This window comes from Ascaphus truei, chromosome 1, assembly GCF_040206685.1.
Source record: "Ascaphus truei isolate aAscTru1 chromosome 1, aAscTru1.hap1, whole genome shotgun sequence".
In the NCBI taxonomy this organism is placed as follows: Eukaryota; Metazoa; Chordata; class Amphibia; order Anura; family Ascaphidae; genus Ascaphus; species Ascaphus truei.
Window position 1 is genome coordinate 419409034 of NC_134483.1, and position 23893 is coordinate 419432926.

The following is a 23893-nucleotide window of genomic DNA, read 5'->3' on the forward strand; positions in this document are numbered from 1 at the left end:
TGTTACCCAAGAATTCCAGTGGTGTTCTGGTACCTCGTGACTCCCAGCACTGAGGTCAGGTGTGGACAAAAATAATGTATGAGAGCCAGAGTTGGTGGGGAGTTCTCAACTCCAGTCCTCAAGATCCTCCCCTCCCTCCAAACAGGTCAGGTTTTCCACATATGCCTGCTTCAGAGCACGTGGTGCAGTCACTGACTGAGCTACCGATTGTACCACCTCTGAAGCTGGGATATCCTGAAAACCTGACCTGTTGTGGGGTCATTGGGACTGAAGTTGAGAACCTAAAGATTACAGGCCTCTGTGGCAGCAAAGTGTTGGAGATAACTGGTAAGCAGAGAGAGGGGAGATAAAACTTTTTCAAAGGGAAAGACAATAAATGCATGTTTTATATTCCAGTATTGGGACCGTACATTCAACCTGTGGACACCAGATGTCCTGCTCACTTCACCAGTCGTTTGATTGACACTTTAATGTTGCTCTTGTGCACCCTTATCCTGCTGTTTGAATGGAGCTGTGCTGGCTCTCATTGTTCTTTCCTTGTGTTTGCTCTTGCAGTGGAAGCGTCCGTACACGGCAGTCATGTCCACTGCACGGACAAGACCATTGAGGCAGCAGAGGCGCTGCTGCACATGGAGTCCCCCACCATGCTGCGGGACTTGAGGAGCCCAGGTAAGTCCCCTTCTACGCTGTCATTGTAAGAAAATCTTTGGGTGCAGCTGTAAGTTCATGGTTGCAAATCACGGGGACGCATAATAAACAGTTTAGTTTGGCTGCGACAGAAAAGGAACTCCTCCACAAATAACTGGTCTCATCTGCATATGGATTGCATCTTTTCTTTCCCATAGATGGCACAGTTGTGCATTTAAAGTAAGGTTGATGCTTGTTCATCTAGCTCAGTCATTTTCAACCGGGGTTCTGCGAGCGCTCCTCTGGTTCCGTGGCCGCCAGTCTAGGAGAGCTGAGACCACTCTCCCAGCTTTCCCAGGCCAGGCAGCATGGCAGCACCCCACGTAGCGGTGACCCTGGCGGCGCCCCAGCTCAGCAGCAGCGGCCGCCCAGTCACTGCTATCCTTCCTCTCCCTGCTCCTGCCGACGCCGGAAATCACGTTCATCTTCTGGTTGACAGGAAGGAGCGAGCTGCGGATCAGGGTTGGGGGGGGATGCCACGGCGAGGAGTAGCTGGCTGCAAGGACTTTACAGCATGAGCAGGCTGCCAGCTTCTTTTCCTGTGTGTGTGTGTGTGTGTGTGTGTGTGTATTTAAAGGTTGAAGCTTGTTCATGTATCCCAGGTGAGTGTGAGCGGGGGGGGGGGAGAGTAAGAGGGTAGAAGAGAGGGGACACGGTGTGAGGGGGAGAATAGGGGGGGGGCAAAGTGTGAGGGTACAGTGGGGGAGAGTGTGAAACGGGGGAAGAGAGAGGGACTGACGGGAGTTAGAGAGTTGGGTTAGGGTTAGATTTCACAATCTAATTCTAGGGTTCCTTGACAAAAAGAAGGTTCAAAACCACTGTACTAGTTTATTTGCTTCTCTTGGGGGCCTATCTATGAACTGGGTCACTTTTCATACATTTAGAAAAGCAAAACAGGATTTCAGATAAGTAATTGCAACGGATGATTGTATTGTATGTCTTTATTTATATAGCGTCAAAAGTGTACTCAGCGCTTCAATATATATATGTATAGTTATAAAATAGAACTGTTTAACTGATGGCCCACAGGCCAGATGTGGCTCCAAGGGAATGTCTCTTGGTTCCTGACGCTACAAATGAGCGCAAGTACGTGAGGGAACAGGTGGGATAGCTGCAAATAAAGAGAGAGCGCACGAATGTCATTGCTGTTTGCTTGCTTTGCTTTAATACACGCTGGTCACAATGGTCCTTCAGTAGAGTTGTAGTTGTTGGCTTAGCGAGTGCATTTCCAGGTGAGTATAGTAAGCCAGTACAGTCTTAATATAAAGTTTGTGTTTTCTCTAGAGCTATAAAATAATGTAGAAAGTGTCCGTCCGTTCTGTGTGTGAATACAAAATGTGATATTGTCCCCGGGTTTTCAGGACAAAAGCAAAATAAATAAGTGAAGTCCTGTGTGAAGACCGCAGTATTTTCAAATAGTTCATAAGTCTGAGGAAACCAGATCTCACCACAACCCATAATTCTTGCACCATCTAAATATGGTTTCACGTATGTGGTTCGTTGACATGCGGACACAATATTATTCATAGTATTGGGGCAGTGGTATCATTGGGTATCGACCAATTCAAAACTTTTGGCTGGTGTTTGAAGTGGTAGAACTTGGTTAGACCTATTTCCATGAGACTTTGAACAAATGACACTTTGGCCAGTCTAAGGCTGCGAACCCGCTGCGGCCGGCGGGGTGCGCGGCCGCGAACCACCAGACCCTTGCCCGAGTGGTCACTGCCCCCGCTGCCTCCTTCCGACAGGGCTGACTACGTACTGTGACGCGTCAGCCGGCCGATGCTGCAAGAATCTTGTGAATTTCGGCGTTGACGCGTCACGTGGTACGCGAGTCAGCCAATGGGGAGGAGGGGAGGGAAGGAGCTAGGTGGGAGGCGCCTTGGGCGGGGAGCAGGGAAGGAGCTGTGTGTGTGTATATGTATGTGTGTGGGGGGGTGGACGGCACCACGATCAGAGCCCGCCCCCCTCCCGCCCCTCTCCGGCTCCCTACAGACCGCATATCGCGGTCTGTGTCTGTCAGCGCCCCGCCTCTCTGCAGTGCGGGCGCGCTGACTGAGGGAGCGGGGCCTTAGCCTAATATTTACAACCGCAATGGTTTAATGCAGGCCTGCACAACATGCGGCCCGCCTGGCCTCTCTGCGGCCCGCCTGGCCTCTCTGCGGCCCGCGATGACTCCGGCCGGGCGCCAGTTAATTAATTAAATAAAAGCCTGCTCCCCCAAGCCCACCTCCCGTCCCGGGCAGCTGCCGCAGGAATATCGGGGGCAGGAGGGGAAAGCGTCTTGGCGGCAAGCTGCACCCACCCGGTCAAGGCAAGTCACTCACCCACCCAGTCGCTGTCACCCACCCAGTCGCTGTCACCCACCCAGTCGCTGTCACCCAGGCAGGCAGTCACATGTCTTTTGTTAAAAATATAAAAAATAAACAGGTTGCATTGTAATGTTTTTTTCTGTATCACAATAAGAAAACCGTTAAGTAAAAGTTGCGCGCTAAAAGATATTTTTTCGTGGTAGGTGCGCTATGGGTTCGGGGGGGTGGGGGGGGCCTGCTCCTTTCATTTGTCCCGGGCCCCATGATTTCTGTTGGCGGCCCTGTGGGTGATGTGAGGTGCAGGGGGGGAGAGGGTGGTGGGTGATGGGAAGTGCAAGGGGAGGTGATGGGAAGTGCAAGGGGAGGTGATGGGAAGTGCAAGGGGAGGTGATGGGAAGTGCAAGGGGAGGTGATGGGAAGTGCAAGGGGGGGCGATGGGAAGTGCAAGGGGGGGCGATGGGAAGTGCAAGGCGGGGCGATGGGAAGTGCAAGGGGGGGCGATGGGAAGTGCAAGGGGGGGCGATGGGAAGTGCAAGGGGGGGCGATGGGAAGTGCAAGGGGGGGCGATGGGAAGTGCAAGGGGGGGCGATGGGAAGTGCAAGGGGGGGCGATGGGAAGTGCAAGGCGGGGCGATGGGAAGTGCAAGGCGGGGGTGATTTGAGGTGCAGGGGGGTGTGAAGTGTGTGCTGTGCAGGGGGTTATTGTGTGTGCTGTGCAGGGGGTTATTGTGTGTTTGTGGAGGGGGAGTATTATGTGTGTGGGTGAGTGGGAGAGATGGGGGTATGAGAGATAGATGGGGAGTATCACAAAGGTTGATAGTGAGGGGTTCTGGGGGAGATATGAGGATGATGATGAGGTGCTGGAGGAGAGATGGTGATGATGATTTTACCCGTGCGGCCCAATTTTTTTTTTCCTTGGAGCAGTTCGGACCTTCTCACTTTACGAGTTGTGCAGGCCTGGTTTAATGTGTCAATGGGACACCATTAGCAGGGCGCAAGTGTCATTAGCTTAAGTCAAGACCGTGCTTGATTTCAACACAGGTCATTACAAATTTGCCAGGACCCTTTTATCTGGTGGTGTTTGAAGTGCACCAGCTTGCACTGCTTGGCAGGAGACCGTGAGTCTCGGCAAGCAGCGGATTGTCCATATAGGATTTCTAAGCTCTCCTCCTATATTCAGGGGAGCAGAGCAGCTGCTGCATCTTTATAGCAACAGTCACTGCCGCATTTGCGTCAATCAGGAAGAACCAGCCTGGTGATGTCACGGCCACGCCTCCCAGTCGCCAAGTGATCAGAGTCCACAGATTGCTCGGGTGACAGGCGCGCGCCTCCTTGCGCTCCGACGCGCGCACCTACACTGTGGCTGCAGCCTAATATGCAACACAATATTTCTCTGATTTAGGTTTCTTTAGCATGCAAATATTATGCTGTGTTTCTCTCTCATTTTCTTATTCCATGCTAGTTATAAAGATTGTGCTATTAAGCATTATTTATTTATTTATTTATTTATAAAATATTTTACCAGGAAGTAATACATTGAGAGTTACCTCTCGTTTTCAAGTATGTCCTGGGCACAGAGTAAAACAAATAATACATGGTTACAAATACAGTTACATAAATGAACAAGGTATACATTTATATACAAGACATTGCATGCACAGTTAAAGAAAATATATATTTTACACTAATGTTTTTTATTGACACGGATTTCTTTACCGGTGTTCACCAATTCACATTGCTTATGGATTAGCCCTTCATTTTCCCGTGTCTGTGTGTCTGTGTGTCTGTGTGTCTGTGTGTCTGTGTGTCTGTGTGTCTGTGTGTCTGTGTGTCTGTGTGTCTGTGTGTCTGTGTGTCTGTGTGTCTGTGTGTCTGTGTGTCTGTGTGTACGGCTTTCTCTTATAAAGTTAGTATCTTTACTCCCTGATCAGGTCATGGTTTTTTTTTTCTTCCTTTTTTAAAACCTCGAGACCCTTTGGTCCGCAGGCCGCCTGTTGAAGAGCCCTGAGGTACCTTATTGCCTACTCTGCAGAAAACGAAGAACTTGCATCCTATCTGCTTTAGTATGCTTGATGGAGGTCTTTGTATGTTACTTTTAGGGTGAAGCCCTCGGTACCCGTGCAGTGGCCTTGCTGCCCCCCTAGGGCACTGAACTTCTTAAAGTCCTGCAACATGTAGGTTTCTTTTAAATTACAAACCTAACTGGTGCCCCTCTGTCTGTTTTCTCCTCCTCAGTGGAAGTGTTTGTCCCTCAGTGTGTCTCGACTCCTGAGTTCATTCATGCTGCCATGAGGCCGGATGTCATCACAGAGACGGTGGTGGAGGTTTCCACTGAGGACTCCGAGCCAATGGACACCTCCCCGATCCCAATCTCCATTGACCTCGGAGAACCAATGAAAAAGAAAAAAGGTATTTTCCTAGCTACCAATATTTGTCTTGTGGACAATTCTATTAAGTTATCGACTTTGCAATATCCCATGACTTCCTAATGAGGCCACCAATCCAGTTATGCAAACGTCTGCCCAACAGTAACTCTTTTACTGTTGTATTAGTCCTATTGTGCACAAGTCCTGGAAAGCGTGACATTGCTGGCGAGTACTGTATCAGATTGTGGTAAATGGGTTTGTTTTTGTCCCTTGGGGGGGAATTTCTGCTAAAGTGTGCATTGTTCTGCTATACAGGCATACCCCGGTTTAAGGACACTCACTTTAAGTACACTCGCGAGTAAGGACATATCGCCCAATAGGCAAACGGCAGCTCGCGCATGCGCCTGTCCGCATGTCCTGAACAGCAATACCAGCTCCCTACCTGTACCGAAGCTGTGTGCAAGCGGGGAGACTATAGAGCCTGTTACAAATGCGTTATTTACATCAGTTATGCACGTATATGACGATTGCAGTACAGTACATGCATTGATAAGTGGAAAAAAGGTAGTGCTTCACTTTAAGTACATTTTCGCTTAACATACATGCTCCGGTCCCATTGCGTACGTTAATGCGGGGTATGCCTGTATTTGCAGGTCTTCAGATGCAGGACTTTTAGTGGCATGTAGCTTCACGGAATGATTTTTTATTTATAAAGCACCAACCATCAATGAGCTGCAAATTGTTAAGCATAACCTACCTATATTATATATATATATATATCCAGATACCGGGGGCGAGGGGCTCAGTAATTTGGGGTGACATTTCTAGAATTCTATTTTGCACCCTACTCTATTTACAAAGTTAGAATATCTTGAACTCCTTTCTGATCGATGCTTTTTCCTTTTTGTGCTACTTGTATTTATGTATCCCAGGCTATTTTTCATTGTGTGATGGTGCATGCAAAGCAATGAATATTTAGGTACCATGTAAGCCGTAGGTCCATTGTAAGGCAACTTCTCCCCCACAATCCTTAGTTAAAGTACACAGCAAAAGTAGATATTCTATATAACCGGCATGAGGGGAAAAAAGTAGTAAGATGAGGTTTGTTTAATAAAACCCATATGGGAGTCAGTGTTTCAGCTCACATTAAACCCTCAATGTCTATTTTCTTTTTTTTTTTTTGCAGCTGGCCGCAAACCAAAGATGCAGCAACCTACGTTTGCCAACGGCTCTCCAGACCTGGGGATAAAGAAAAAACCAAGGGAAGGCAAAGGTAAAAAAAAAAAAAAAAAACTTTGACTATTCTGTGTTGCTCCCGCTAATAGGTTAAACCGTAACCCTGTGTATCCGCCCCCAGTCATTCTTTTGACGGGTCATGACAGTAGAGCCAAGTGCCCTGGTTTATCGGTGTAAATAACGGGTGCTATTGAGTCAAGCTTTCAATTCATCAGATTTTCTTGCGCTCTGAATCCTTTCGTGCAGCACTAGTTCAGTAAAAGGGTTACACAGCACATTTAGTAGCCTCCTGGCTCAGTTTCCACACTTACTGATGGTTCTAATTTAGTGCTTACGTTGCTAATGTGTTTGTGCACATGTGGCTATAATACTGATTTGTAATTATTTTTGGGGATCGTGTAGCGAAGAAATGACTGCTTTGATGTGAATGATTTCCTCATTGTGCCTGTATTACTGTTCTGTGGGCCCATACAGTAATGAATGGGTTATATCCGTGTTTCTCAACCCTCTACTAGAGCCAGAGCAGATCTAAGGAATAATCCATGCGTTACCGAGCCCCCCTTTTAAGTGAATGGGATTAGCTGCTTTTGCATAAAACATGGCCTGGCTCGATTTTGATGCATGAGAAATCAGGGCTCTGTTACCGATGGTCTTGTGTATTCTAAACCCGGCAGTGGGGGCTTTTTCTCTTCATTGTTGCTGTTCTAACCCTAGGAAACACCACCTACTTGTGGGAGTTCCTGTTGGACCTGCTGCAGGATAAGAATACATGCCCTCGCTTCATCAAGTGGACCCAGAGAGAGAAAGGGATCTTCAAGCTGGTGGATTCCAAGGCCGTCTCCAAACTGTGGGGGAAGCACAAAAACAAACCCGACATGAACTACGAGACCATGGGGCGAGCTTTGAGGTACCCGTCGAGAGAGAGCCATTGAGTGGCATTATGCAGTGATAGCCGAGTAGATAGGTGGAAGTTGCATTATAAACCACAAATTACAATCTAGGCCGACAGTGGAATTGATTTAAAATGGTTCTAGATATAATTGCAGTCGGCCTTCGCAATGGCCATGGTTATATTAATGCACCTCTGGTTGATAGCGTTGGCGCTAATGCACTTTTTAATGTAAAAGAGAAGTGAAACTTCACTACAAAAACTCCATTGTGCCGGTTTCATTCACACGCATATCACAATGAGGAGTTTAAAGCTTTCCTACTAAATACATTTTTACCAATTCAAGGACAATAACAATCCACACCAAAACGAAAATTGTACAGGCAGTCCTCGGTTATCCAATGGAATCCATTCTGAAAGTAGTGTTGGATAGTGAAACCGTTGTAAAGTGAGTCCCATGTTAATCACTGGCGGTGAGAGTTCGATAACGCATTCCGGCATCGAATAACGGCCCATAGGGTTGCGTTGGATATGCCATTCGTTGTAAAGTGAAACGTTGGATAGCGAGGACTGTCTGTATTGGGAAACTGCAAAGGCGGTGCTATAAGGAGATGGAATGGCCATTTTCAAATTAAAAAATAGAAAGGAAATAGACACGGAATTCAGGAAAGCTAGTGACGAGTTCAGCAAAGCATACAGGAGTTTTAAACTAAAACCATCTTAAGCCACAAAAATGTTAAAAAAAAAAAAAGGACATGCGAGATATGGCTGCAGAACAAGGAAGTTAAAAAAAATGCAATATAGAGACTTCAATCTATATAAATATGGGAATAATGCTGGCATACTAATGGGGGAATTTTGTCAGGAACTATACATCTAAACATATATTACAAAAATACAGAAAGCTAATGGGGATATCTCAACTGAACCCAAAGAAATATCTTAAAAGTTTCAAAGAATACCATCAAAAATTATATGTAGAGTGAGGAAAATGCAGAGGTAATGGGGGATTTCATGGGAAAATTACATTTGCCTAAATTAACAAAGTAAGATCAACAAAGATTAAAAGAGCCCATTTCCAAAAAGACGAAATAAGTCGATTAAAAACTTTAAAAATGGCAAAGCACCAAGGCCCAATATTTTTGGGGCAGAATTCTATAAAATCTTAAGTGTGCAAATAGGTCTACCACTTAAGGAAGCATTCAACTGTATATTAAAAACGGAAGAATACTTGAAATGGGTTAGATGGCTTTCATAAGGGTTCTTCACAAGGAAGGGAGAAACTCACCAAATACAGATTAGTATAGGCCAATTTCATTATTGTATCAAGATGCCAAGATCCTCTCAAATTTTAGCAGAGCGGCTAACATCCATCCTACCAAAATGTATCCACCCAGATCAATCAGGATTTGTAAAGGGGAGACATCCCGTAAAGCATATTAGAAAAGTTATACCTGCCATAAACTGGACCAAATCTAATCTAGAAAATAACAAAAATAATATATCAATAGGCGCAGAAAAGGCGTTCAATAATGTAAGCTGAAAGTATGTTTCAGGTACTGCAAAAAGTGGGAATTGAGGGACCTTTCCTTAGGACAATACAATCAATATATCGGTACATGGACCCAAAAGCTAAAATAAAGGCAGCGGGGTTAGTTACTATCTCCCGAGTTAAAATTATACAGAAGCACGAGACAGGGGTGCCCTCTGTCACCTTTGCTCTTTAGTTTAGCGATCAAGCCTTTGGCCGAATAGTTGAGACATATGGAAAGTTTCAAGGGAATCGACATAGGGGAAGTATGAGGCAAAATTAGCACTGTTTGCGGACGATTTGCTGCTCCTAGTGTCTAATCCGGAGGAGGTGTTGCCCAACATTTTTAAAGATATTTGGGAATTTAAGTTCTATAGGTTCAAAGTTAATGTTACAAAAACAGAAATATTAATCCTCACAAATAAGAATAATGTAACATGAGATGAGAAGTTACCCTTTAAAGGGACAAGGAAATCTATCAAATATCTTGGTATTAATATTGCAGAGGATCTGGTAGAATTATATGTATTTTTCGGAAGGTAATTAAGGAACTGGAAGGGTGGCAGAACCTCACTCTGAACCTGTCAGGGAGAAGCCAACTAATAAAAATGGTCAACGTTGCAGAATTCTCTACCCTTTACAAATGTTACCATGACTAATAAAACATACAGACACCAAAGAATTGAATAGAGCATTTAGTAGGTTTTTTTGGAGAGGACGACCCAGAGAAGCATTAAAAAAAATTACTACAACTACTGTATGCAGAGAATCGGAGGAACTGAGTTTCCCCGATCTCAGAAAATACAATTTAACATGTATTATAAGACATGCGGGCGATAGGATATTGGAGAAAAGTTTCCAATCAAATTTAGATGTATGGCCTATGAATCTGAGAGGTATACTACATACAAAGTTGGGATCGTTGCCAAAGATAATACATTGATAAGAGACACTTACCCAGCATCGAAGACAAAGTAATATAGGATTATCAGTCACAATCTCTGAATTTCTACCTATTAAGGGAACGCAAACTTCCTCCCAGGCCAAAATCAGGCATCCTTTCAGTTGTGGGAAGGAAAGGACATTTGATAAAGAAAGACAAGGAGATGCTCCTTACCTTTAAGGAATTAAAGGAAAAGTGGGAGATACCTAGTTCACATGGATATTCGTATGCACAGGTGACAAATTATTGTAAATCACTGGAGAACTATAAAAAGGAAGTATTGTCAAATAATATATTTGATAATTTCTTTAGTCTTGCCAGAGAGGACAGATACAGCAATTGACAAAAATCATGAGAGGATTTTGCAAAAGGATTTTGAGGCCTGGAACAAAGATTTCAAGGAAATAACAGAATTAGACGTTCTATCTAAACCAGTAAATATTACGAGAAAACTTATCATATCAGAAACATGGAGAGAGCTGCAACTAAAACTGAAACACAGGGCATGTTGTGCTTTTAACATAAGTTACAAGTATACAGACATCCGGGGGAAGAGGTACAGAGGGAAATACAAACCCATGATGCAATGCAGATAGAACTGACTCATCGATTTTCAAATTTAATTTGGGGTTTTTGTTTGTCATTGTCTAAGGTATATGTAATTTTAATATATTATTTACTGGTTTAATGTACTGTTGAATGTAAAGGAATATTGCAATCACTGTAAACTGGTATTTTACTTGTTGAAATGTATGTTTTGTTATGGAAAACGTAATAAAAAATGTCACCGATAAGACTGCGCTTATAGTGGCTTGCGATGAGACGTCGCTCCAAACCAAATGCATTGTCGCCGTCGCAAGTGCTTATAGTAAGCGCGACGGGAGCGACGTCGCGACCAAAAATTTGGTAGCCGGTCAAATTTGATTTTTCTGAGGCTGTCGCCACATGTGACAGCCTCTGAACCAATCAATGGCCAGGTCGCTAGCAACGTCGCTGCAAAGCGAAATTCAACTTTTGCTGGTGGGGACGTCATGCGTCGCCGGCACTATTCGTGCGGTCCAAGGAAACTCCAGTTTGCCACAAAATTATACTCAACAGATGGCCAATCATTGTTGCACTTTCCATTGAATTTTTGCTGGAGACAATCTTGCAACCCTTTGTAAAGTAGTGAAAAGCCTATATCTTTTTCTACCTGGTGTCATTGTAAAACACAAGACAGGTTTTTATTTGGAAAGAGAATAGGATGTGCTCAATGTTTTGAAGGCCCCACGTAATGTTTTTTTTTTTTTTTTTTTATAGATGAATATAGTAATTATGTATGTGTTTTATAAAAACATTTTGCATGCAATGGTGGTGGAGTTACTGCACACTGATTTGCCCCCTTCCACAGGCTTTAAGTGTTGGGTAATCAGCGTATTAGAAAAACATTGATGGATTGACATTGCTTTATCTCTGCAGGTACTACTATCAGAGGGGGATCCTTGCAAAAGTAGAGGGGCAGCGGCTAGTTTACCAGTTCAAGGAGATGCCCAAGAACATTGTGGTCATAGAGGACGATAAAGGGGAGCAATGCAATGAGGAGCTGGTGTCCCCTGCCGATGACAAGTCCTTTGAGCGCGTCTCCATCCCCACCGAGGGCATCTTAAAAATAGCAATGCCAGCCCGTGCTGAGAAGAGCCCGATCCTGCAGAGCTCGGCTAGGAAACCCAGATTGGTCAGCCTGGGCCTGTCTGGAAACAATACATCGCCTCACTCGCCCACCAGCACCATGCCAACTACAGTATCACAGAGGTCAGCTTCTTACCTACTTTCACTGTTTGCATTGCAACATGGGGGGCGGGCAGTGGGAAGGGATGGGAGGAGATGGGAAGTGTAACGGACATGAGGGATGAGGTTGAGTAAGGGGATTTGGGACAGGCCCATAATTCTCTTGGCATATATTGTACATTGTCGGTCAAAGTTTATGAAGTGGTGTGTGTGTACATATGTTTAACATCTGGTAGTGTATGCACATAGTGGCTTTGAAATGTTCAAAATAGGAGACACGACACACTCAAAACAAAGAATTACGGTTGGGATTTTATTAATGAAATGTTTGTATATATAGTTTATATGACCGGTTTTACAGCACTGCACATAGGGTGGTAAATCCTTCTCCGTTTACGATTTAGGGCAGCAGAGCGTTGCTTCTTTAGGCCATGTCTTCTGATTTAGTGTGAATGGTTGATTGAAAGAAGGAAAGGACCTGCCTCAATGTGAAATATTTTTCTAACAATTGATGACTCGATTGCCTACATTTGCTAAGGTTTTCTAGCGCACCCTAGATGAGAACATAAACACTGAGGTTTACAGAGCAGCTGCTGCAATTGCGTTTCCATCATTCACTTATTTTAGTATATGTTGCTTAGAAGGACAGCACCTTACATTGGGTATGAAATGCATTCCTTGTGCCCAACACATGTAAAGCGATGGAAGGAATAACATTATAATGTTTTAAAGTAAATTGTTGGCTACATTTATATGAAATTTTCAATGATTTCAACATAAATATATTAAGTCTTGAATACCTTAAATGTCACAAAACACGTTGCAAGTTACTCCAGCAGCAAATTGCATAATCTCTCCCAAATCTAGTTTGATGGGAAGTAAATGAAAGGGCAATATTTGTTTTTGTCTTTCTAATTCTACAAATCCAAAATAAAGTGGTTTGATTTCACCCTTTCCATCCTCCTTGCCTATGTGGCATTTTGAAGTGGTAGTAAGCCTACAAGTGTTAATACTCATCTGTCCTTCCCTTCTCTCATGACAGGACTGTCCGTGTGGCAATGCAAGTGCCTGTCATGATGACTTCTTTGGGCCAGAAAATATCCACCTTGGCCGTCCAGTCCATGAGCCCGGGATCTCCACTGATAGCCAGCAGCAGCCCCACAAGTGCATCGGCCCCCAAGGTCGTTATCCAAACAATCCCCAGTATGTTGCCGGGGTCTGACAGCGGTGACAAGTTCACGGTGCAGCCAGCCAAAATCATCACCATACCAACCTCCCAGTTCGCTCAGTGTCAGCTGCAGACAAAGTCCAGCCTTGGTGGGTCTGGAGGCTTAAACCTGATGGGAGGCCCACTGACTGTAAGAGCACTTACCCCTGTGTCCATAGCTCACGGGACCCCAGTCATGAGACTAGCAATGCCCGCACAGCAAGCCAGGTGCCACACTCCTCCCAGAGTCATCAGTGCCCTCATCAAAGGGCCGGAAGTGAAATCGGACATGCTGATGGGCAGACATGACAGCGAGGTGAAAACATATCAGCTGGTGCAAGAGGACAAGCAGGCAGAGGGGGGGAAAACGGTCACCCACGTTGTCGTAGTAAGCACCCCTTCTGGTATTACCCTCCCAATGACTGTCAAAACAGAAGGGACAATGGTGTGTGAGAAATGAATGGAGCTCTCGTGATGTCATCAACCTTTCGGGGCCATTGGTCAAACTGACATTAAAAAAATCTATATAAAGGAAAAATGTGACTGTTGAAGGGGCGAGTGATGAAGTCCACGGAGACTTCAAAACAAACAAAGCAGACAATGTAAACACATGGAGTGAAAATGCAAGAGACATTACTGGAAATGAATGATCTGTCCCATGTTTTCAGTGGGACTTCTGTCAACATGTTCACGTGCTGATGGAATATTGCCTCTTATTCAAATTTTTTTTTAAAAAATGAATTTGACTTCAAAGGAAATATGAAAACTGAAAGGGACCAAAGCGTTCATTTTAAAAAATATATATTTAGGTTACACTAAGTAGGACGGGGAACACTAAAATTACGTTTGTGAGCGGCTGTTTGTTATCCCGAAATAGAAAGTAGAAGACCAGGTCAAAACTGCAATTATACATATTTTTTTTTTTTGTGTGTTATTGTTATGCCTACCAGCATCATATATACCACTGTGCGCAAGCAGCCCTCACTCAACCGGTGCTATGTGAAAATTCTGCAAAATAGTTCTTTCTGAATGTGAATTATAAAAAGAGCAAAAAGAGCACGCACAGAAAAAGAGAAGACCGACACCCACTGAGTTTTTGAAACGAGTGCAAAAGAGATTTAGGGGCATCATGAGCAGATTTCATATGGAAGCCTTAGACTGATTTTCAGTTTTATGTTTCTTGAGATAAGCCAACAGCTTGTTTGTGTAAAGCAATTTTTTTTATATATAAATATATTAAAAAAAAAGAAAATATGGGAGGAAAAAAAAACAAAAAAAAAAACCTTGTACCTAGCACAGTATTGGTATAGAATTACATGTAACATATTTTATATGGTAGTTTAAAGTCCGAAATGTCCTTTTTTATCTGTATGTGGCTGGAAGGCTCTGACCCGTGTTGGCCTGGTGGGCATGTTGGCGGCGGACAGGTCGGCCTGTAACATGCTTTTGTCACACAGAATCCGTGCATACATTTCAGTTTCTGCTATCCATTGGAAAGGTCACGCTAAGCATGAGTCCATTTTTTTTTTTGGGTAAATGAGTTTAAAGCCTGCTATTTTTTTAGTTGAAGTTATGAGGGGGGGCAGTTGGGAGGGAGGGGGGAGGGATAAAAGTACCAGTGTTCAGAATGAACTACAATAGTTTGTATATTCAACATTTGAAGTATATTCTATTTTGTTGTACTCTTGTTTCAAAGTGTATTCGAGTAGATTTTACTGCAATATAGAAAAAGAAATTTGCGTGTCTGTGTCCCGTCCTTGTCTTCTCTCTCCTGCATTGTCTGGGAGAGGGCTGTTTTAACATGAAGCTTCCCCATGCTTTGCCATATTTTGCTTTTGTGTCCAGGATTGCTTTGTATGCTGGCAAAAAAAAAAAAAACAATTCTGGGGGGGGTTGATTAAGTGGTCAATGTGCCTTAAATAGTAGCGATACTGGTCCTGAATCCTAGAAATTCTAATAGTGCTTATCATTGGTCAAAAGTTATTTTAGCTTAATTTAAAAAATATTTATGCTCTAAAACCGTTGTTGGTTTCTTTAATTAATTTTTCTTAGAGGGGGAGGGGGGTTGTCTCTGACAGTGATGGATATAAATGAGTACTTTTTAACTTTTATGGGGCAGACAAGCACCGTGGGGCATTTGGCTCGTCCGCTCATGTGATTGCTCTATGAACGATCACAAGGCTCTTGGGTGCCAGGAATACAAGTGGACGGGGGCTCCCCTTCCACTTTGATCTAGTTTGCTGCTCCCATCGGACGAATCATCCCCTGCAAAACGAGCACGTGCCTATGATGTACCTGTATGCCATAAGGATGCTGTGAGCGGTCATCTTTGCTATGTTGTGTTGAAAGCGTGAATTTAGATTCTGCATTGTTGTAGCATACACTCCTTTATGTGAGAGGGTGGTCTCCAAAATGACCTAGCACATTTAACAATTGGTGCCTCTGAACAGACAAAGAAAGGTCCAAGTTCCCCACAGTGGTGCTCCCTCTGCTGCAAATATCTAATATAACTGGAGAAGAAAAAGAGCATTTATTACTATGTTAAAGCCACCATGACCAGGCATAAATGAACCAACGGCGACATACAAAACAATTCCGGTCACAATAATATGTACACATTATTACCCAACAACTTGTTGTTACTCGTCATTACTGCAATAGTTATTGATACAATCTAGTCACAAAGTATTCCGCAGAGACTTAAACACGATACAAAATCGTCAATATATACCATTACACACACTAACACTAATTCCCAAATTAACCTTCATGAAATGTAGGGAAGTGTTTTTAAAAAAATTAAATCACACGTGTTTCCAAATCCTTGTTTTTAAAGCTGCAGTTCAAGCAATATCCTACATGTGGTTTTTTTTGTTTGTTTTTTTTAAATAAATCAGTTATGTACTATGAGAAAATACTTGTAGCAGTTAAAAAAAATAAACAATTTTAAAGGGGGCTGTGATTTCAGACTGCACTCCCCAAGGCATTGAAATTAAATGCCGGGGGACTGAGCGAGGCCTCTGCAACCTCAACTTACCGAGATTCAGCCGGCTTCTGAACGCGTCGTCATTTGATGCCGCACTAAGGTAAGGTGCGGGAGGGCGCGAGCACCTGGGGAGACAAGGCAGGGGGCGTAGCTACAAAAGTTGGCGCACCCCTCGGTTAGCCGACCTATTCATTTTTGGTTTCTCGGAATCACAGTGATTTAGTAAAAGTTGCTTCAAAATATGCTGCAGTATACATTGGCAAATTCTGGACTTTAGTGGCCAGAAAGGTAGGAATACCAGTGACTGCCTTTGGGTGAAGAAGAGTTGGATGGTTGTTATACGTACATTTGTAGGTAATGTGCAGTTATCCTTTGTAGTCACACTCTGGTCTAAAATGAATTTCAGGTTACAAATCTAGCATGTTTGCATTAAAAATGGAACAAATTAAATAGCGCAATCTCTGCCCTTAAGACCAGAACGTCCTCTGGTGACAAGCTCGCAGGCTACATGTTTCTTGTTACATTCCAGAGGATGAGAGGAGACTACATATATCTGGTAATAATCCAGATGATGTGCCTCTAATAAGGACAAAGGGAAAATGGAAAGGGGTTTAAAGAGCAACGAGTGGTCAAAATGATCTTTGGGAACAGGTAATGTACAAAACTATGGCATACTGAATGAAGCGAGCAGCCATGGGTATATTTCTGTGGTTCACTAGGACTGTGCCTCTGGTTGTTAGGCTTTGTCCCCGCTGGCTCATGCTTGGAGAGCTCTCCAAGCATGAGCGCGGGTTGTCCTTTAAAATTTCGCCGGGGGGGACGGGATGACGATGCAGGGGAAGCTGAGCGCGCTAGAGAGTCTAAAAATGTTGTTTAGCTAAGCGAGCGCCGGTGAGCGTGTGTGTGTGTGTGTGTGTATATGTGTGTAAGCTTAAGCCTATAGGGAACCATGTTAAAAATGGTTATTGAGGCAAAAAGTGACACTGTGTGCTCATTTGCATGTCATTTCCCAGAATCCCTTGCTGCAGTGGAAGTGCTGTATGCTGGGTGATAATGGGGAAAGGCGGGGTTGCAGACCTGCCTAAGACATGCAGATGAGCATACAGCTATATTTGCATATTTGCTTTCCTGTGGAGGGTTTTTGTCACTTTTTTTACTCACCATAACTTAACTATATATATATATATATATATATATATATATATATATATATATATATATATACACACACACACACATATACACACAGTGGTTGACAAATCACCAAAAAATCTACTCGTCACACAAAAAAATCTTGTCTATAGTATTTGCTATATAAGGGGCAGGGGACACAGGAAAAAAAAAAGTCTTGAGGGCTCTAAATCAAAGTTCTTTTATTGAACTTTCCCAGGAGAGCAACTCTGAAGGGGAACTCTGAATTGTCTACTTTTTCTCCACGTTATTCAAAACAATATCCATCTACAGTATTAACTGAAGGGGGGAAAAAAATCGTTATTTTGGGATGCCGTAGGTTTACACGTTACCTTATCTGTCCTTCAATGCTGTTGTATGAAATGCAGGAATAGGTATGCTACATTGTAAAACAAATGCTGAAAATGGTAAACATTAGGTTATATTTACTTAAGTATAGGGATATTGTATTTTAATGAATGTAACTTGATGTGTTTGAGTGATTGGTTTCACCTTTATGACTCATTGACATCTGTTGCTATATGATTTAACATTTTTATGGGGTTTCCTTCTCCACCATCATTTCCTCCTAATCTATTGTTTTTGATTGTGTGTATTTCACACCGTTTCTGGGTTTACACTACATCATACCCCAGTGTGGGCCATTTATATTAGGTCCTTACCACTGGACCGGCTCATTTTAAGCTATTCACCCCTACAGACTCAGTATCAGCAGCCTGCATCCGTCAAGGTTTGCTGATTTTTTAGACATAAGGGCATCCACTATCTGGATTAGTACCTTTTCTGTAGGTTAATATGGGTGACTACCTTTGCCATTTGGCCCACTGTGTTTTGATGTAGTGCTATCTGAATTTATCTTCCGTGTATTTGTTTGCAGGAAGATTCTTTGGTTTGCCAATAGGGACTGGTCCTGGACTATGTTTACCTTGTCCCTCTTTACAACATCATTTTATATGTGATTAAAGGTTTTTAATGTACTAATCATATCACCACTACTGACCCATCTGAGTGCATTCAAGGGGGAATCTTTTGTGTGTTTGTTCATAGTTATCCTCATCCCCTTTTGCACCAGCTTTTGGTCTTATTAATACGCCCATCAACATTTTCCTATACCTCTGCTGATGCGGGAGCACCCCCCAGTCCCCTTCCCTTCTCTCCCATCCCTGGATTTTCTAGTATACCTGTGGATGTATGTCCACTCTCGCTCCCAGCTCGCACTTTTACTATTCTACACACTATTGTCAGTATACTACCATGGCTGGCTTTCTATCGCAATTGCATGACTTCGCTACATGGAGATCCGAGGCGGCTAATGTATTATCACTAGATGGGGACTTAACTGACATCGGGGTCACTAGTATTAACTCGTATTTTTCCAGTTTGGAGAAAACATACAAACAGCGGGCGAAACTATGGTGGGAGGTAGCTAGTTTAGAAAATTACCTATCCACAGACCTAATCCCTAGAGGCCTACGGGTGGATCTCCCTCCCTCCACCACACATGCTGACCCTGAGTTCCTCATCAAGTGGAATAAAATTCTAGGCATTTGCTCCGCCTCCCTAATGAAATTATTAGTTGAGTCAGATAATAACACACTATTGACTGTTAATGCTGAATTGACAGAACTACGTATTGACGCAGAGAAATGGCGAGGTAATTCGGAATTTATCAGCCTAGAGAACAAATTGGAAGAGACGATAGGCAAATTTACGCGCGAACTCAAAGAGAGGAGGCAGCGTAAATATATTCGAGACAGTAAGGACTTTAAGGAAGGCAAGATTTACAAACAAAAGAAAGACAACAAAAAAGTTCGCTTTCGCCACCCGGAGTCCTCAACTGATTGGGATACTTCCAATGAGGAGAGTGACGGTGGCGAAAGAAGAGACACGGGACTAGTTGAACCTTCTAGGGTTGTTTTTTTAGATCAGGACCCCCGCTGCCCACAGCCTAGACCGAGGAAGACCAGAAGAGGCCAGATGGGGTGGGTTGCGAGACAGAGACACCTGGGGCTACAGGGGGGGACCCAAGAGACGGTCTCGTCTACGCCGTTAGTAACCACTACTGATGACTTTAGCCAGGTTATTAATCTGTCTGATGTAGTCCTGAGCGAGGGCCAGATGAATGTCCTGCACAAGGGACTCTCTCGCCCACTGAAGACTTTTCCAGATTCGACTGGATCAAGGATACATACCTTTTCGGTCGTAAATTATTGCTGCACAAGTTCTTTAAGAGAAGGGCCCAGAATCAACTTAGGGCAGCTGGCCAGGAAGATTTCGATGACCAATATCTAGAAAATATTAACAATTTAGCTGCACTAGAAGAAGAGTCTCTAAGGACAGTTGGTGAAGGACCATTTACCACATTAAAACCTAAATCTAGGTTCACCCCTGCCCTGGAGACCTGTCACAACATAGCCACATTTATTGGCCTAGTTACTGCTGACATCGAACATCTGAGGCCAGGACACTCTCCGACCAATCTGACATACAATGAGAGAGAAGCTCTAGTTGAGTTAAAGAACAACTTGACTATCACGATTAAACCCTCAGACAAAGGGGGGAATATCGTGATAGTCAATACTACAGACTATGTCAAGGAGAACTTGCGCCTGTTATCCGACCGTGACTGTTACGCGATCATGAGATCTGATCCTACTAGTATCTATCTACGCGACCTGAAACTCATCTTAGATCAGGGCGTTGGCACTAAGGTCCTCTCACTAAAAGAGAGTGCAGCACTCCTCAACAAGACTCCGAGGATGGCTACCTTCTATTCTCTTCCCAAGGTGCACAAGAGTCTTGTAGCGCCACAAGGGCGCCCCATTGTTTCCGGAATCTCCAACCTAACCGAACAATGTAGTGTTTATGTCGATAGGGTGCTTCGCCCCTTTGTGGTCACGTTACCCTCATACTTAAGAGACACGAAAGATGCTCTGAACAGACTTAGGGGAGTAACCATTGAAGATGACATGTTGCTCGTCAGCCTGGATGTAGAATCTCTATATACCTCTATAATACACGATAGGGGCATCCGGGCTGTCAAGTACTATCTTGATAAACGTACGAGTGAGTTTAGTAACCATAACACACTGGTACTGGACTTACTAAGATTCATTCTCACACACAACGTCTTTACCTTCGATGGTAAACTATACCACCAACTCCGGGGCACAGCCATGGGGATCACTTGCGCCCCCACATATGCCAACCTCTACCTGGGCTGGTGGGAGGCGGAGGTGGTCTTCCAGGAGCGTCTACGTCAGTATACCTCACACATCACTCTGTGGATGAGGTATATTGATGACATTTTTGTCCAATGGCAGGGCACTAAGACGCTCCTCGACGAGTTCATTGGTGAGCTCAACACCAACTCCTTTAACCTCAGACTTACCTCTGAAACTGACACGGAGAGTATTACTTTTCTTCACCTCCTGATTACTAAGACTAATCATGGGACTCTGGCTACGTCTCTTCACCGTAAGTCCACTGCTACGAACAGCCTCCTCAGAGCAGACAGTCACCATCCCAAACATCTACTGAGGGGTATACCTACAGGTCAGTTCTTGCGCCTGAGGAGGAACTGTTCTTCTAGCGTGGACTTTGAGACTCAGGCCGTGGCCATGAAACTGAGATTCCAGGATAGGGGGTATAGTAACAGGTCCATTAAAAGAGCTTATCAACGAGCAAGACACATAGACAGGAATACACTGTTGGACGACAGGGCGGCACCTTTACATGAGAAACAATTGATACGCTTCATAGGCAGATTCAACAACCAATGGCCAGAAATTACTAATATTCTTAATAAATACTGGCATATACTGCGGGATGATGTGGACCTACGAGAGGTTCTTGGTGATAAGGCGACACTGGTAAGCAGACGAGCCACCAGTCTTCGTGATCTGCTGGTCCATAGCCACTATCAAAGACCCCCAACAGGTACGTGGCTGGCCAACAGAGCCGTTGGATTCTTTACATGCAAGAAATGCCGGGCGTGCGCCTCTTGTACACCCACCAAGACCTTTTACAATTGGAACGACACACATAGTTTTAACATCCGTCAGTTTATTAACTGTAGAACTATGGGCGTCGTTTACCAAATTATCTGTGTCTGTAATAAAAAATACATCGGTAAAACCAAACGACAGTTCAGGCACAGGATACTCGAACATCTGGGGGATATTCGCAACCACCGCGACACCCCGGTAGCCAATCATGTTCACAGCCAACATCAAGGGATCCCTACTGTCCTGCAGTTTGTGGGGATTGAGGCTGTGTCTAACCACAGTAGGGGTGGAGACTGGGACAACGAGATTCTGAGGCGTGAATCTCGTTGGATCTATACTTTGGGTACCCTAGCTCCCAAGGGACTCAACGAGGAATTCCTCTTCTCCCCCTTCATTTGACGCGAGTACCCCCATAGGTTATATACAGCTGTCTGTCAGTATTGATTACTCTCACTAACTGTTGCCCATCTTTGGTGTCCAGCCAACGGTCTGTTTGAGATACGCTATCTATTCACCCCACATTTGGCAAAGACATGACACTCCACCCACTGTCTGCCTCTCCTTGGGCACTACAACCATCTATTTTGTCTCCCACACCCATAGCCTGTGCAGTGATCATACTTTTCATTTTTGCGGGTTCTAATGCGGTTCCTTCCCATCTCCAACACACCGTTTAGTACTATGACAGTAACACTGTCTGAGTTGCAAAGGGAATATTTTCAGATTTACCTGTCACCATTACCTCTGCCATTCACTTGGATATTTTGACTACTACCAGTTTATTTCTATTTTTATTTTATTTTTGGTCATCTCCATGTGTTTATCTCTGTCAGACAATGCCCCTGAGTGACAATCACCCATACGGGCTTTCATTAAGATAGGCATCAGACTCATTGCCCTCTGGAAAATCTGTCTGCCCCACTAATGATTAGCATGCCCAGATTTCAGGAATTGCGATAGGCTTCTCTGCAGGCAACTGAGGGAGGACACTCCCATTGGGTTGCCATGGCTACCTTAGGCTACTTAATGTGCACGTTCACTACGTGCCAGTACCTTTGAGAAAGCGCGGAAATGCGCGAAACGTGCGTCAGGTGACCGGAACGGAGTGACGTCACTATGCCGAGTGGACGTCCCACACGATTGTGATCGCTGCCGGGTAGAATCAGAGACTTATCCTGTCTCTCGGCAACTACACCTCAGTAACCCGCCTCCACTTCCCCTGACAGTGGGACCCGGTGGAGCAACCCACAGATATGCTGAACAGAACATCACAAGCTAAGTGAAATATCCCATTCGTGTGTTCGGTGGGACTCTCCACGGACACTGTAGGTCACATGGCCAAGTAGAGGCATTATACCCTCTCTACATTGCTGTACTTGTTACAGCTCTACTGCTTTGTTTGGACACCATTGTAGTCCATCTACATCTGTATGTGGTAGTAAAGCATTATTTTGTAGTCCTCATAGCACAGGCGTGTTTCTTCTTGCCTGGGAAGTATATACTTACCTTCACCTACATCACCAGCTAAGGTTTCACGTCTGCAGCATCACTATTGCAAGCCTGAGTGTGTTAACTTCGTGTGTTTGACCATTGTACTGCAGAGGCTATAACTAGATACGGTCTTTGAACCGTGCCTCAGGGCGTTAATATAGCACATTTAGTGCCTGCCCTTGTGCATACCTCCACATCAACACACAAGGCAACCTTACTTATTTGTAAGGCTACGGGGCTTACATTTATCAACTCATACGGGTACTACTTGTTTACCTTTTTTACACCACTACCTAGTGATATACGTGTGCTTGTTAGTATAGTGAGCTACAATTACCTACGTACTAGCACACCATACACAACCACTCCCTTGCATACCCTATCCTTCTGTTATTCCTATACGCAGTATCAGTAACATCACTCACCATGAGACCTATTGAAGCTGTTCTGTATCTATTCTATATGTATGATTTCTGTGCAACTTGTCACAATGTTGTAGAGGCTTTAACTGGATACGGTCTTTGAACCGTGCCTCAGGGCACTAGAATAGCACATTTTGTGCTTGCCCTTGACAGGAATCTACACCATTATGTAAAGTAACATACTCACATCTGTAGAGTTACGTGCGGGTATGTGTTTTTTATGTACACCATTCGGTTGTTTTTGATTGTGTGTATTTCACATCGTTTCTGGGTTTACACTACATCATACCCCAGTGTGGGCCATTTATATTAGGTCCTTACCACTGGACCGGCTCATTTTAAGCTATTCACCCCTACAGACTCAGTATCAGCAGCCTGCATCCGTCAAGGTTTGCTGATTTTTTAGACGTAAGGACATCCACTATCTGGATTAGTACCTTTTCTGTAGGTTAATATGGGTGACTACCTTTGCCATTTGGCCCACTGTGTTTTGATGTAGTGCTATCTAAATTTATCTTCCGTGTATTTGTTTGCAGGAAGATTCTTTGGTTTGCCAATAGGGACTGGTTCTAGACTATGTTTACCTTGTCCCTCTTTACAACATCATTTTATATGTGATTAAAGGTTTTTAATGTACTAATCATATCACCACTACTGACCCATCTGAGTACATTCAAGGGGGAATCTTTTGTGTGTTTGTTCATAGTTATCCTCATCCCCTTTTGCACCAGCTTTTGGTCTTATTAATACGCCCATCAACATTTTCCTATACCTCTGCTGATGCGGGAGCACCCCCCAGTCCCCTTCCCTTCTCTCCCATCCCTGGATTTTCTAGCATAGCAGACGGTCAGGTTATCTT

General features: G+C 44.0%; 1 protein-coding gene across 3 annotated transcripts in view; it reads left to right on the forward strand.

Moving 5' to 3' along the window:
* ELF2 (E74 like ETS transcription factor 2) overlaps nt 1-13664 on the forward strand; it is an 83220-nt gene extending 69556 nt beyond the window's left edge. For all 3 annotated transcript variants that reach the window (XM_075615190.1, XM_075615199.1, XM_075615208.1), the window contains 6 exons: nt 556-669; nt 5234-5407; nt 6551-6637; nt 7315-7507; nt 11422-11754; nt 12773-13664. In XM_075615190.1, coding sequence (XP_075471305.1) covers nt 556-669; nt 5234-5407; nt 6551-6637; nt 7315-7507; nt 11422-11754; nt 12773-13397 — 1526 coding nt within the window. In that variant the 3' untranslated portion in view covers nt 13398-13664. The remainder of the gene's footprint in view (nt 1-555; nt 670-5233; nt 5408-6550; nt 6638-7314; nt 7508-11421; nt 11755-12772) is intronic.
* Nucleotides 13665-23893: the final 10229 nt, after the last annotated feature.